The 16615-nt window shown below is 21.6% G+C and overlaps 1 protein-coding gene across 5 annotated transcripts in view; it reads left to right on the top strand.

The window, feature by feature from the left end:
* LOC117168990 overlaps positions 1-16615 on the top strand; it is an 85246-nt gene that overhangs the window by 66571 nt on the left and 2060 nt on the right. For 3 of the 5 annotated variants that reach the window (XM_033355015.1, XM_033355016.1, XM_033355021.1), the window contains 3 exons: positions 242-411; positions 493-724; positions 8542-9161. In XM_033355015.1, coding sequence (XP_033210906.1) covers positions 242-411; positions 493-724; positions 8542-9161 — 1022 coding nt within the window. The remainder of the gene's footprint in view (positions 1-241; positions 412-492; positions 725-8541; positions 9162-16615) is intronic. The other 2 variants (XM_033355020.1, XM_033355017.1) reach the window with 2 other exon arrangements.

Raw genomic sequence — 16615 nt, 5'->3', positions numbered from 1 at the left:
CCTTTCATTTTTTTATAAAGTAGTTTCCTGCTCCCTTCAAAGTCGTTTTGTATTTTTATCTCTTCTTCTGCTCTAATTGTATCTTTACTTTCTTTAACTAATTAATTAATTATATTAATAATTAATTAATTAATTTTACATTGTAATTTAAAAATTGCGTGAGACAAAGAAAATCATCGCGTTTTTTTAAACATTTTAGTTATAAAGAAATGAATAATTTTTGGATTTTGACAAATTAAAGTTGTAGATGTAGATACAGAGGAGAAAAATGCGATTTTAGAGCGTGTCAGGAGCAAAGATTATGAGCCGCATAAGCCTGCTAGCCATAAAACGTGTTTGGAACCGAAGATGAACAAAAGTCTTCAATATGAGACAATGTTGATTAAACCAGCAAGTCATCGCGAACAAAAAGTGCGTAAAACTATATTTATCCAAAATCTTTTTAAAATTGCATCTCAAAATTGAGAAATTAATGAATAATTTTCACTTCAGACTGCCAATTTGAGCTTCCCATCGGAAATCAAAGAAGCCGTTCTCAATCCTCAATTATTCAATGCCAACTGCCAAGACGTTTTTGAATCGTCAATGTGGAGAAGGGAAAAGATGATTTGCCTTTCCAAAATGAGGAAAAGCGATCCTCAAAATATCATCAATCCTCAGAACTCGCTGCCTCGTCCAGAAACTTTAAAGCCAGTTGTGAAAAATGAGACCTTCATTATCAAAGGTTCGTAAAAATTGTTCCTACTGAAAATTCCCGAAAAATAAAATTTTAGAATAATATAATTTTTGTTTTCAAGAAATTCCAGAATAATATAATTTTCGAATCGGTAAATTCCCGAAGGATAAAATTCCTGAATAATAAAATTCTATATTTATTTTAAAATCTTGAGAGAGCTTTTAAAATTCCTTAAAATCTCTTGCGATATTTTAAAATATGCTAAAACTTTATAGGTCCTAAAAATCGTTTCCAACCTTCCAAAATTTTTTAAAACCCCGTATATATTTTTTTTTAATCCTGTAAAATCATTCAAATTATAACAGTTTATTAAAAATTTTGAAATCTCTTGCAAATGGTTTGGAATCTTTTAAAATACCTTAAAAGTTTTTCATATATTCTAAAATTATTCAAATCTTTGGAAATTTCATACATATTTTTAATTCTCTTGAAACTTTTCAAAGGTCTTAAAAATTCCTTGAAAATTTTAAAAATAACATAAAATACTTAAATTCTTTCGATTACTTTTAAATGAATTAAATCCATAAAAAAAAATCCTGGGAATTTTCTTAAATCCCCTAAAATCTTTCAAATTTTTAAACCTTATACTATTTAAAACCCTTTCAAATCCTACGAAGTCCCTTAATTTTTCTGAATACATTATTTGAGATCGTTTGAAACAATATAAAATTCCGTAAAATTACATAAGCTATAATGTTTCCTGAAATATTTAAAAAATTGAAATACCTTGAGCGAGCTTTTAAAATCCCGTAAAATGAATAAAATCCTCGACAAATTGATCAAATCTTTTAGAATTTTTTTAAATATCCTAAAATCCTTATAGACCCTAAAAAATCCTTCCATATTTTTTGAAATTTGTTAAAAAAACAACATGAAAATTTGGTTAAATACCTTAAAATTATTCAAATTTTAAAAGTTTATTAAAGAGTTTGAAATTTTTTGAAAATGCCTTGGAATATTTTTAAATATCCTAAAATATTTTAAATCTTATACAATATTTTAAAAGACCTGGAAACTTTTTAGAGCTCTTGAAAATTTCTTACAATTTTTTAAAGCTATCAAAAATTCCTTATAATTTTTAATAATAACCAAATAATCTCGAAATTTCTTTAAAATCTTGGGTAATGTCTTGAAATATTTGAAAATCTTTGAAATTTTACAAAATCCCTCAAAATTCTTGTGAATAAATTCTTTAAAATAACATAAAAATCCGTGAAATTACATAATCTTCAGTAATATTTTCTGAAATCCTGAAAAATTTATTAAAACACCGTGAGAACTTTTAAAATGCCTTTGGATCTTTTTACAGCTTTTGAAAATTTCTTGGATGATAGATTTAAAAATAACTCAAAATCTTTCAATTCTTTTTGGAATATCTTCCCTTTTAAAGTATCTTTAAATTATTTGAAAATATTATAAATTCCTTGGAATTTTTTGAAATATTTTAAAATATTTCAAATCTTTTGAAATCTTCGGTAGGAAATTAATCTTTCTGAATGAAAATTTATTTCTTTGTTTGAAAATTTAACTATTAGGTTGAATATTTCTTTAAATTTTCAAAATTTGCTTGCTTTTTCTGTCGAATTTTTTTTCTTTCGTTGAAAATTTAATTATTTTGTTAAAAATTAATTTCTGTGGTTAAAAATATAACTTCTTTTTGGGAAAAATTAGTTTATTTGAAAAATAATTTTATTAACTGAAAGTATAGCTATGCCATTTTTGGTAGAAAATATGTATTTTTTTAGTTGAAAATATACTTATTTTATTGATAACTTTTCTATTTTTGGATAAGTTTTTTTTTTCTTTATTGACGGAAAAATCTTTCTCAGTTGAAAACTCAACTGTTATTGAAAATTCCTATTTTTGGTTGGAAAATTATTTTGTTTTGATTAAAGATTGAACTAATTTGTTGAAAGTTAATATTTTTTGCTCCAATTAAATCGTTTTATATTCAAAATTAAAATACTTTTGTGTGCAAATGTTAATTAATACACTTTTTGTTCCGAATTCATTTTTTTTAATGGAAAATTTAAATCTTTTGTTGTTGAAAATTACCTTTTTGTTACTTGAAAATTTGTAATTAAAATATAATCTTTTTGAGCTGAAAACTTTTTGATAGGATGCGTTTTTTTATCATAAAAAAAACAAACAAAAGACAAGATTTTTGGACAAGCGACAAAAACTACTAAAGTTATTTAACTAAAAAAGAGGTAAACATTTTTCTAAAATCTTCTCTCTTTTTTTGATAGAATGAATAGTTTTTGTTTTAATCATGAAAAATGACATTCAAAATTAAAGAAATTAAATTTAAAAAAAAAAGACATAATCTACGAAAAAAATGAGTACACAAAAATTGTGGCACGTAAAACATCTACAAATTTTTTAGAAATCACTTTTTAAAAAGAAACGTAATTTTGGTTTCAATCGTAAAAAATAACAAACATATGAGAAAAAAAAGACAAAAGGTACGAAAAAAATTATAGATAAAAGTTGTTCACAAAAAAAAGAGATACCAATTTTTTATAATTTATGACTTTCTTATCATTTATGATTGAGAAAGTATTGGAGTTTTATAAAATTTAACACCGTAGTTTTTAGGTCCTAAAAGAAAGAACGAGCTTTTTAAAATTAAAATCGAAAGAAATGAACACAATTCAAATTGTTCTAAAATTTTATAAAAGCAGCAATTTAATAATATGAAAATGATAAATCTTTACCCCAAGAACCAAATTTTAAACCAAATAGTTGATTTTCTAACCATAAAGATGAATTTCGAACAAAGAAGATTTTTTTCTATTTAAAAGACAAATTTTCAACAAAATAAATAAATTTTCAGTCACAGAAAGAAATTTTTTAACGAAAATGATTAATCTTTCACCGACAAAAATGATTTTTTAAAAACGAACATTCATTTTCTACAAAAAAATTAACTTTTGACAAAATACATTCATTTGTAATCAAATGATTAATTTTCTACTAAAAAAAGACGAATTTTTAAGCAAAAATATTAAGTTTCAACCATAAACATTAGTTTTCTACAAAATACGCGAATTTTTAACTTAAATAGTTCAATTTTCAACTAAAAAAAGATTAATTTTCAACCAAAAATGGAACAAGTTAATTTTTAGTAATGGAAATTATTTGCAAACATCAAAAAAAGAATTTCCAACCAAAATGGTTCAGTTTTTAACAAACAAAAAATAATTTTTATCGAAAAAAATGAATTTTCCAGGAAATAGTTGAATTTTCAACCAAAGAAATAAATTTTTAATCAAGAATATTAATATTTCACAAAAAAAAATGTTCCACTAAATGCGTGTATGAATTTTCAACAAAACAGTGTAAATTTCAAAATTTAAATTTTAAATCCAACATAAAATAGTTAAAAATTCAGTTAAAAAATGTTTTCTAACAAAAAAAGACGAATTTTTAACGAAATAGTTAAATTTTAAACTTAAAAATATAAATTTAAAAATATTTCTACTAAATCTTCAAGAAAAAAAGATTAATTTTCAACCCAGTAGATTATTTATCAATTAAAAAGATGAATTTGAACTAAAATTATGAATCTTGTCTACAAAAAATTAATCAATTTGTAACAAATTGGTTGAACTTCTAACCAAAAAGATCAACTTTTTACGAAAAGACACAAATCTTTAACAAAATTTATGAATTTTCAACCAGAAAAATCAATTTTCTACACAAAAAACACATTTTCAATGAAAATTATAAATCTGTACCCCAAAAACTGAATTTTTAAATATATAGTTGAATTTCTATCCATAAAGATGAATTCCCAACCAAGAAGATTATTTTTCTATCTAAAATTTCAATTTTCCACAAAATAAATAAATTTTCAGTCACAGAAATAAATTTTTAACGAAAATGATTAATCTTTAACCGAAAAAGACGCATTTTTAAACAAAAAGATTAAGTTTCAACAATAAACATTAATTTTTTACAAAATAGATGAATTTTTCACCAAATAGTTGAATTTTCAACTAAAAAAGAATTCATTTTCAACCAAAAATGGATCATTTTAATTTTTAGTTATGGAAATTATTTTCAACAATCAAAGAATTTTCAACAAAATAGTTAAATTTTCTACTAATGAAATAAATTTTTAATCAAGAATATTAGTGTTTCACCAAAAAAGACGTTTTTTCTACTAAATATTTATATGAATTTTCCACAAAATAGTAGAATTTTTTTAATTAAAATTTTTAATTAAACATGAAATAGTTAATCATTAAGTTAAAAAAATGTTTTCAAAGAAACAAGACGAATTTTTGACAAAATGAATCAATTTTTGACAAAAGAAATACATTTTTAATAAAAATGATGAATCTTTCCCCCAAGAAAATGAATTTTCAACTACGAACCTTAATATTTTACCAAAAAAATTAACCTTGGACAAAATACATTAATTTTTAACCAAATACTTGCATTTTCAACAATAAAATATCGCTTTTGAACCAAATTTCGAATAATTAAATTTACATTTAAAAAAATTAATATTCAGTCAAATAAAGAACAATTTTTCAACAAAATATTCTGACCGAGAAGATTAATTTTCTAACAAAAAATCCTAATTTTAACAAAATACATGAATGATAAAGAAGATATATTTTGGATTCCAATCGTGCTCAAAACTGCGAATTTTTGCCGATCTTTCTTGAAAATTTTCATTTGAAGATATTATTTTTTAAAACAACAAAATTTTTAATATAATAGTTAAATTTTCAATTAACAAGATTAATTTTCTTCTAAAAAAGACGAATTTTAATAAAAATAGCTGAATTTTCAACTAACAAAACTAACTTTTAATCACAAAACGAAATAATTTTCTTGTCAATAATTCTTTTTTCATATATTTCATAAAGTTCTGATATATTTATATTTAATTTTATCTTCTTCTATTTCTAAGAATGTTTTAAACACTATTTACAAGTGTTTTCAAGTAAAAAAAAATAATTTTTAATCCAGCAATGAAGTTTTAAACAAATAGTTCAATTTTTAATCTAAAAGATTAATTTTCTACAAAAAACAAAACGCATTTTTAACAAACTACAACAGCAACAACAAAAAAGAATTTTCAACTGAAAAAATTATTTTTTTAACGCAAAAAAAAATCAAATTTTAACAAAATAGTAAATTTTTCATAACAAGATTAATTTTCTTCTGAAAAAGACGTCTTTAAATATAAAAAATTTAATCCAGAAATGAATTTTTAATTAAAATTACGAATCTTTACCACAAAAAAAGGATTTTATAAACAAATACTTCAATTTTCAATCCAAAAGATTAATTTTCTACACACAAAAAATTCATTTTCAATAAACTACATCAATTTCCATGTAAACAAGATCAATTTTCAACCAAAAATATAATAGTTAAAATGCTAGAAGAATAAATTTTCAACAAAAAAAAAAAAAATTTTTAATTGAAAAAATGATTTTTTTAACACAAAAAACAAATTTTTAACAAAATAGTTCAATTTTCTACTAAAAAGATTAATTTTCTTTTAAAAAAAGACGTATTTGATTAAAAATACCTGAATTTTCAATTTAATAAACTTACTTTTAATCACAAAACGATATTTTTTTCTTCTCAATAATTATATTTTCATATATTTCATAAAGTTCTGATATATTTATATTTAATTTTATCTTCTTATATTTCTAAGAATGTTTTAAACACTATTTACTAGTGTTTAAAAGTTTACAATTTTCAATTGAAAAAATTATTTTTTTAACACAAAAATCCAAATTTTAACAAAATAGTTCAATTTTCATAAGAAGATTAATTTTCTTCTAAAAAAGACGAATTTTAATAAAAATAGCTAAATTTTTAACTAACAAAACTAACTTTTAGTCACAAAACGATATTTTTTTCGTGTCAATAATTCTATTTTCATATATTTCATAAAGTTCTGATATATTTATATTTAATTTTATCTTCTATTTCTAAGAACGTTTTAAACGCTATTTACTAGTGTTTTCAAGTTAAAAAAATTTTTCAATCCAGAAATGAATTTTTAACTAAAATTATGAATCTTTGCCCCAAAAAATGAATTTTTAAACAAATAGTTCAATTTTCAAACCAAAAAATTAATTTTCTACAAAAAATTAGTTTGTAACAAAATAATTCAATTTTTAACTAACAAGATGAAATTTATTTTAAAAAAGACGAGAATTTTATTTAAAAGACCTGAATTTTCAACTAATAAAATTGATTTTTAATCATAAAACGAAATATTTTTCTTCTCGACATTTCTATTTTCATACATTTCATAAAGTTCTGATAAATGTAAATTTAATTTTATCTTTTTATATTTCTAAGAATGTTTTAAACTACTTACTAGTATTTTCAAGTAAAAAAATTTTTTATTCCATCAATGAGGTTTTAAACAAATAGTTCAATTTTCAATCCAAAAAATTGATTTTCTACAAAAAAAAACGCATTTTCAACAAACTATATGAATTTTCATCTAAACAGGATCAATTTTTAACCAAAAATATAATAGTTAAAATGCTAGAAAAATAAATTTTCAAAAAAAAAAAAAACAATTTTCAATTGAAAAAATTATTTTTTAACACCAAAAAACAAATTTTTAACAAAATATTTAAAAAAAGACGTATTTGATTAAAAATACCTGCATTTTCAACTAAAGAAAACTTAATTTTAAAAAAGACGAGAATTTTATTCAAAAGACCTGAATTTTCAACTAACAAAATTGACTTTTAATCAAAAAACGAAATAGTTTTCTTAAAATGATAGAAAAATAAATTTTCAAAAAAAAAAACAATTTTCAATTGAAAAAATTATTTTTTAACACAAAAAAACAACAAATTTTTAATAAAATAGTTAAATTTGCTACTATCAAGATTAATTTTCTTTTTAAAAAAGACGTATTTGATTAAAAATACCTGAATTTTCAATTAAAAAAACTTAATTTTAAAAAAGTCGAGAATTTTATTAAAAAGACCTGAATTTTCAACTAACAAAATTGACTTTTAATCACAAAACGAAATAGTTTTCTTCTCAATATTTTTATTTTCATACATTTCATAAAGTTCTGATAAATTTATATATAATTTTATCTTTTTATATTTCTAAGAATGTTTTACACTACTCACTAGTATTTTCAAGTAAAAAAAATTGTTATTCCAGCAATGAAGTTTTAAACAAATAGTTCAATTTTCAATCAAAAACATTAATTTTCTACAAAAAATAAAACGCATTTTTAATAAACCATATGAATTTTCATCTGAACAGGATCAATTTTCAACCAAAAATATAATAGTTAAAATGCTAGAAAAATAAATTTTCAACAAAAAAAACACAATTTTCAATTGAAAAAATTATTTTTTAACACAAAAAAAAAATTTTCAACCAAAAATATAATAGTTAAAATGCTAGAAAAATAAATTTTCAAAAAAAAAAAACAATTTTCAATTGAAAAAGTTATTTCTTAACACAAAAAACAAATTTTTAACAAAATAGTTAAATTTTCTACTATTAAGATTAATTTTCTTTTAAAAAAGACATTTAATTTAAAAAAGAAATATTTTAATACAAATACCTCACTTTTTCAACTAACGAATCTAACTTTTAAACACCAAATGAAATAGTTTTTTCTCTCTCAAAATGTCTATTTTCCTAAATTTGATAGAATTTCTCTATTTATGGTATTTTCTTCCTCATTTTATTCATAAAAATTGTAAATTCATTGCCCAATTTAAAAGAACTCTATCTAGAGTATCTCTAATCGGTCTGAAATCATTCGAATATTTAATCTGCAGAACTAGATGAACCGGAAACGGAAGGAAACAGCACCTTGCGCAGTGAAACTTGCTCTCAAGACAACGAGGAGGACTCTCAGAACAAATCATTGGTGGCTCTGAAACAAGCCCTGGACCGAGCAACCGACATTATTCGTCCATCATCGCCAGTCTCTGACGAATCGAGACACTCCTCGCCTCTGAGGACACTCGACGACAATCTCGAAATTACCCCCGACGACCGCTTGGAAATTCGAGAGGCTCTCTTCGAAAATGCCTTTGGCGCGAAAATTGGCAGCGTCGATCCTGACTCGAAAATCCGAAGCATCGAGAGGATCATTCCGGAAGAGCAGCAGCTCTCGCAGAATACGTACAAAATAAAAAAGGCAAAGTGTCTGAGTCTGAGTGAACCGAAGAGTCAATTGAGTCTGGGCGAAGTTTCGGTGAATGAAGCCGAGGAGAGGGAAAACGACAATAATAATATGACTTTGATGCTCTTTAGCGACAAAAATCACGAGAAGGGTTGCAACTCGTGCCATCATATGAGCGCTCTTGCGAGGAGAAGATCTCTACCTGCGGCTTTGGGACAATTGAAGGCTTACAGCAGATTGTCTATTGGCAGATTGCCCATTCGTAGAGGTGTAAGTTCATTTTTTTTTTTTTTTCATTTTAAATACAAAAATTCGGATTTATTATATGAAAAATAGTTTTTTTTTTATACAAATTATTATTGAAAGTTTATTTCAGTTTGAAAGGAAAACATTTTGAGTAGGGTCTGTTTTTCTTCTATAGTTATGAATTTCACAGTTTCAAAGTATATGTTTTCCAAAGTTTTATATTTTTTGTGATACATAATAAAGAAGAAAACACTTTTTTTTAATTTAGATATTAACTTGTATTTTACTGTTTTTGTTTTATTTTTGGTTTAAGACTGACCGTTTTTATATTTTTTTGGTTGAAATATCAACTATGGCGTTTTACGTTTATTGGAAATTTGTCTCGTTTGGTTGAAAATGAATCATTATGCTTATAAAAATTAATATTTTTGGTTCAACTGTCGTTTTTCGGTTAAGAAGTTATCTAACTTTTAGGAAATTCTTTTTTTTCTATCGATTTTTTTTTACAAAATTTCAACTATTTTGTTTAAAAAAATCTCCTTTTTCAGTGCAAAATTATCCTGTCAACTGAAAATTGAAGTTTTTAATTTTTGGTTACGAAAATAATTTTTTTCAGTTACAAATTCACTTCTTTCGATAAAAATTGTTCTATTTTATTTAAATTCTTTTTCTTTGGTTTGAAATAAACTATTTTGTTGAAAATTAGCTTTTTTTTTCGATATAAAATTGATTAACTGAAAATTTAACTTTCCATTTTTAGTTAAAAATTTGCCGTTTTTATTTAGAAAATCAAGCATTTGGATGCAAATTCATGTATTTTATTAAAAATTCGTCTCTTTTGGTTAAAAATTAATCATTATGTTTAACAATTCATATTTTTGGTTGAACAATCGCTTTTCGGTTGAGAATTTACCTAATTTTTGTTGTTCAAAACTATTTTATTAACTGAAATTTGAACTATTTAATTTTTTGTCTCAAATTAATTTTTTTAATTGCAATTTTATTTATTTGAATAAAAAATTTTCTATTTTACTGAAATTTTTTGTGGAAAATTAATTGTGAACTTTAAAATTTGTTTTTTTTTTAAATTCAACTTTTTTTATTTAATTAATATATTAAGTGAAATATTAATTAAATAAAACTTAAATAAATTTAAATTTTCAACCAAAATTAATTTTTTTAACAAAATAGTTAAAATTTTGTGACAAAAAAAGTCGTGAAAAAAAAATAATTTAACTTTTCAATATTCGGATAAAAATTCCCCTTTTCTAAATAAAAAATCAACCATTTGGATGCAAACTCTTGTGTTTTATTGAAAATTCGTCTCGTTTGTTTGAAAATTTACTTAATTTTTCAAAAATTCTTTGTTTTTTTGTTGATTTTTTTTTTATCAAAAAATTTTAAGTATTTTGTTTTAAAAAATGATAAAAATTAATATTTTAGTTGAAAATTTTATTAGTTATGATTGAAAATTACAATATTTTGATCAAATATTTTTATTTTTTTTTTGTTAAAAATTATTTTTTTAGTTGCTAATTTACTTCTTTCAATATAAAGTTAACTATTTTAATTACATTTTTTTTAAATTCATTAGTTTTGGTTGAAAATTTGAGTATTTTGTTCAAATCATCTTTTTCAGTTCAGAATTATTTTTCGAACTGAAAATTCAACTATTGACATATTTACCTAATTTTTCAACCAATTTTTTTTCTTATAAATTTATTTTTTAGTTGAAAATTTAACGAAGTACTTTGTTTAAAAAAAAAACAAAAAATTATAAAAATTGACATTTCAGTTGAAAATTAATTAGTTATGCATGAAAATTGAAGTATTTTGTTTCAATACTTTTTTGTTCAAATTTATTTTATTCACTTATAATTGAACTATTTAATTTTTTCTTGCAAAAATAATTTTTTTAGTTGAAAATTAATTTCTTTCTATGAACATTTTTCTATTTATATAAATTTTTTTCGTGGAAAATTAATGTTTGAGTTTCAAAATTGAATATTTTATTGAAAAGTTGTCTTTTTTGTTTAAACTGAACTGTTCATTATCTAACTGAAATATCAACTATCAATCATTTTTCGATTGAAAATTTACATAATTTTTCCAAAATTCGTTTTTTTTTTCTTTAAAATCTATTTTTTATTTAAAAATTCATGAGTATTTGTTGAAAATTGAAGTATTTTGTTCAAATTTCCTTCTTTGCTTCAAAATTATTTTTAACTGAAAGTTGAACTATTTAATTTTTTGACTCAAATTAATTTTTTCGTTGCAAATTCATTTCTTTCGATAACATTTTTTCTATTTTATTGAAATTTTTTGGTTTTAAATTAATTTTTGAACTTCAAAATTGAATATTTTATTCAAAATTTGTCCTTTTTGTTAATAAAATTCAACTGTTTTTTATTTAACGGAAATATCAACTATTACATTTTATATTGTTTATTGAAAATCATCTCTTTCGTTTGAAATAAACTATTGTGTTGAAAATTAGTTTTTTTTCTCGATAAAAATTGATTAACTCAGAATTTGACTTTCCATTTTTGGCTAAAAATTCGCCTCTTTTAGTTTAAAAATCAACCATTTGGATACAAATTCATTTATTTTATTAAAAATTTGTCTCTTTTGGTTGAAAATTAATCATTATGCTTAACAATTAATATTTTTGGTTGAACAATCATTTTTCGGTAGAGAATTCACCGCATTTCTCAAACACTTGTTTTTCTTTTCTTGAATATTGAATTTATATCAATTTAAAAAAAAAAATATTTTAGCTGAAAATTCATTAGTTTTGGTTTGAAATTGAAGTATTTTGTTCAAAGCTCTTTTTTTTAGTTCAAAATTATTTTTTTATAGGCAAACTGATACTTCGTTTTTTGTTACAAATTTATTTTTTAGTTTCAAATTCACCTCTCAATGAAAATTTGACTATTTTTTTTTTTATTTGAAAATTCATTAGTTTGATTGGAAATTTAATGATTTTTTTTTTCCAATCTCATTTTTTTTCAGATTTTACTGTTTTATTTGAATTTTATTGTGGAAAATTAATTTTTGAACTTCAAAATTGAGTATTTTATTTAATATTGAACTATTTTGTTTAAAATCAACTGTTTTTTATTTAATATTAAAATCTTTTTTTCATGGAACATCAAAATTTTAATTTTTCGTTGAGAATTCATCGTTTTGGTTTAAAATTCAACTATTTGGTTGAAAATTTTTCTTTTTAGTTCAAAATTTATGTCTTTTATGGAAAAATCGGCCTTTTGTTAGTAAATGAATATTCTTTTTTGAAAATTCAACTTTTTGGTTAAAAAATCATGTCTTTCAGTTAAATATTTATAATTTCAGTTGAAAATTCACCTTTTTGGTTAAAAATAAGAGCAATTGAGTGAATTTTAAGCTGATTTGCTAAAATTCATCTCTCTGCTTAAAAATTTAACTATTTTGCTGAAAATTCTTTTGATTTTTGGTTGAAAGTTTTTTTTTTTAAAGGCAAAATTCAAGTATGTGGATCAAAATTTTCCTTTTTAGTTGAAAGTACATTACTTTTATTGAAAAATCGACTTCTTGTTTGAAAATTCATATTTTTTGTTGAAAATGTAAATTTTGGGTTATAATTTAAGTATTCCAGTTAAATATTCATCATTTTAATTAAAAATTCATCACTTTGGATGAAGCCAATTTTTTTACTGATAATTTAACTATTTCATTTTTTATTTAAAAATAATTTTTTAATTTATAATCCAACTAATCTAGTAGAATATTCCATCATTTTATTTTAATAATAATTATTTTGTTAAAAATTCGTTTTTTGGTAGAAAATTAAATTTCCTGTCTAAAAGCCTCGTCTTTTTTAATCAATTTTTCAATATTCGACTTTAAGATTCATTATTTTAGTTAAGAATTCATCTTTTCGGGTCAAAATTTAACTATTTGGTTAAAAATTAAACTTTCTTGTTGAATAGTGATTATTTTAATGAAATCATTTTGCTTGAAAGTTGATCTTTTTTAGTTCAAAATTCATATTTTTTATTTTTAAAGTCGGCTTTTTGTTTTTTAAAAATAAGCTTTTTTGTTGAAAATTTAACTTTTGGGTGAAAATTCAAGTATTCCAGTTAGATATTAATAATTTGAGTTGAAAACAAATCTTGTCGTTTAAAAATCAACTTTTTGGGTTAAGATTAAAATATTCTAGTTAAATATTTATCATTTTCTGGGTTAAAAACCTCACTTTTAAAATAAATTTTGAAATAATCGACTTTAACATTCATTATTCAACTATTTGGTTGAAAAATTTTTCTTTTTAGTTCAAAATTTAACTATTTTGTTAAAAATTTGGTTGTTTCTTTTAAAAAATAATATTGTCAATTGAAGATGTTCAGGAAATGTCGCCAAAAATTCGTAGCTTTGAATACGATTGGAATACAAAATATATATTTTTTATCAATTTTATTATTTGGGTGAAAGATTCATAATTTTTATTTAAAAAGTATTTCTTTGGTCAAAAATTGATTTATTTCGTTGAAAATTCGTCTTGTTTGTTTGAAAACATTTTTTAACTGAATGATTAATTATTTCATGTTTGATTTAAAATTGATATTTTGAAAATTTAGCTATTTTGTTGAAAATTCTTCTTGTATTATTGTTGAAAATAATTTCCAGAACTAAAAATTAGCATAATTAATTTTTGGTTGAAAAAGAATTCTTTTTAGTTGAAAATTCATGTATTTTGTAGAAAATTAATGTTTATTGTTGAAACTTAATCCTTTTTTTTTAAATTCCTCTTTTTTGGTAGAAAAATAATCTTCTTGGGTTGGGAATTCATTTTTATGGTTAGAAATTCAACTATTTGTTTAAAAATTCAGTTTTTGCAGTAAAGATTTATAATTTACATTGAAAATGTCTTTTTTTGCGTAGAAAATTTATCTTTCTGGTTGAAAATTCATAAATTTTGTAAAAGATTTGTCTCTTTTGGTAAAAAGTTGATCATTTTGGTTAGAAGTTCAACCAATTTGTTACAAATTGATTTTTTTTTTTGACAAGATTTATAATTTTAGTTGAAATTCATCTTTTTAGTTGTTAAATAATTCACTGGGTTAAAAATTCATCTTTTTTTTCTTGAAAATTTAGTAGAAATATTTTTAAATTTATATTTTTAAGTTTAAAATTGAACTATTTCGTTGAAAATTAATTTTTTTCTCAAGAAGTTTACTATTTCACCTTGGGTTTTAAAATAATAAAATTTATCTTATTTTTACTTTAAAATTCTACTTTCTTGGTAGAAAATTAATTTTTTCCTTGAAAATTAATATTCTTAAATACAAAATACATACATTTTTAACTAAAAAAAGTTAAATTTTCAATAAAAAATGGGATATTTATATTTTCATTCAAGAAAATTTAATTTTCAATGAAAAAAAGTTAATTTTATACTAAAATGATGAATCTTTAACCAAAAAGATCAATTTTCTATCAATAAAATCGAATTTTCAACTAAAAGTAAGCTAGATTTCATTATTTTAAAACCAAAGGTAAAATAGGTAATTTCTTTAGAAAAAAATTAATTTTCGACCGGTAATGACGAATTTTCAACGAAAAAGATCAATTTCAAACTTAAAAATATAGATTTAAAAAAATTTCTACTAAATCTTCAAGAAAAAAGATGAATTTGAAGTAAAATTTTGTAAAATCGACTTTTTGTTAGTAAATTAATATTTTTGTTTTAAAATTCAACTATTCCAGTTAAAGATTCATCATTTTATTTAAAAATTCATCAGCTTGGTTTAAAATAATTTTTTTTACTGACAATTTAACTATTCCATTTTCCAATAAAAGTTTATTTTTTTTATATCATAATTGAACTATTTGGGTAAAAATTAAGATATTTCATTAAGATTCAAATTTTGTTTGAAAATTTATCATTTTAATGAAGAATTCATGGGACGACTGAAAAGTCCCGAAAAATAAAATTCCCGACACTGTAAAATTCCCGAATATAAAAATTCACTAATAATAAGCTTGCAGAAAAATATAAATACGGAATTGAAAAATTGCCGAATAATAAAATTTTCGAATTTGAAAATTCCCAAATAATAAAATTCCCGGCAATTAATAATATTATCAATTTGGAAAATTCCCCACATAAATTTGCCGAATTATAAAATATTCAAATTGAAAAATTCCCGAAATTAAACAATGAAAATATTTTAGTAACTAAGTTTTATTGATTACTAATTCAATAAACAAAATATTATTTCTACAAATTATTTTTAATGTTTAATTTCGGCAATTTTACAATTCAGAAATTTTCCAATTCGGATATTTTATAATTCGCCAATATTTGACGCGAATTTTATTATTAGGAAATTTTCCAATTCGGTATTTTTATTTTTCGGCAATTTTATTATTATCGAATTTTAATATTCGGAACTTTTTCAATTAGGTATTTTTATTTTTTGGCAATTTTATAATTTGGGAATTTTACAGTGTCGGGAATTTTATTTTTCGGGATTTTTCAGTCGTCCCGAATTCATCTCTGCCATAAAATTTAAATATTTTGTTGAGAATTCGCTTTTTTTTTATTGAAAATCAATTTCTTTAACTAAATATTAATGTTTTTGGTTAAAAATGTTTGTTTGTAGAAAATTAATCTTCTTGTTTGAAAATTCCTATTTTTAGTCGAAAAATTGATTTTTAGGTTGAAAATTCAAGTGTTCCGGTTGAATATTCATAATTTTGATTGTTCTAGTTTCAAATTCAACTATTTTATTTTAAAAAATCCATGTTTAGTTGAAAATTCATCACTTTTATTGAAAAATCGGCTTTTTTTTTTAAAAATTAATCTTTTTGATTTAAAATTAATTTTTCACTGACAATTTAACTATTCCATTTTCCAATAAAAGTTGATCTTTTTTATATCATACTTGAGCTATTTGGGTAAAAATTAAACTCTTTTATTAAGATTCAAATTTTTGTTGAAGATTTATCATTTTAATGAAGAATTTATCTCTGCCATAAAATTTAAGTATTTTGTTGAGAATTCGCTTCTTTTATTTTATTGAAAATAAATTTCTTTAACTAAATATTATTAATGATTTTATTTAAAAAATTTTGTTTGTAAAAAATTAATCTTCTTGTTTAAAAATTCATATTTTTAGTCGAAAAATTGATTTTTAGGTTGAAAATTCAAGTGTTCCGGTTGAATATTCATAATTTCGATTGTTTTAGTTTAAAATTCAACTATTTTATTTTAAAAAATCCATGTTTAGTTGAAAATTCATCACTTTTATTGAAAAATCGGCTTCTTTTTTTTTTAAATTAATCTTTTTGATTTAAAATAAATTTTTTTACTGACAATTTAACTATTCCATTTCCCAATAAAAGTTGATCTTTTTTGTATTATAATTAAACTATTTGGGTAAAAATTAAACTCTTTTATTAAGATTCAAATTTTTGTTGAAGATTTATCATTTTAA

The sequence above is a fragment of the Belonocnema kinseyi genome, chromosome 3, assembly GCF_010883055.1.
Source record: "Belonocnema kinseyi isolate 2016_QV_RU_SX_M_011 chromosome 3, B_treatae_v1, whole genome shotgun sequence".
NCBI classification, from domain to species: Eukaryota; Metazoa; Arthropoda; class Insecta; order Hymenoptera; family Cynipidae; genus Belonocnema; species Belonocnema kinseyi.
Note: the sequence above shows the minus strand (reverse complement) of the source record. Positions and strands in the feature narration are given on the sequence as shown.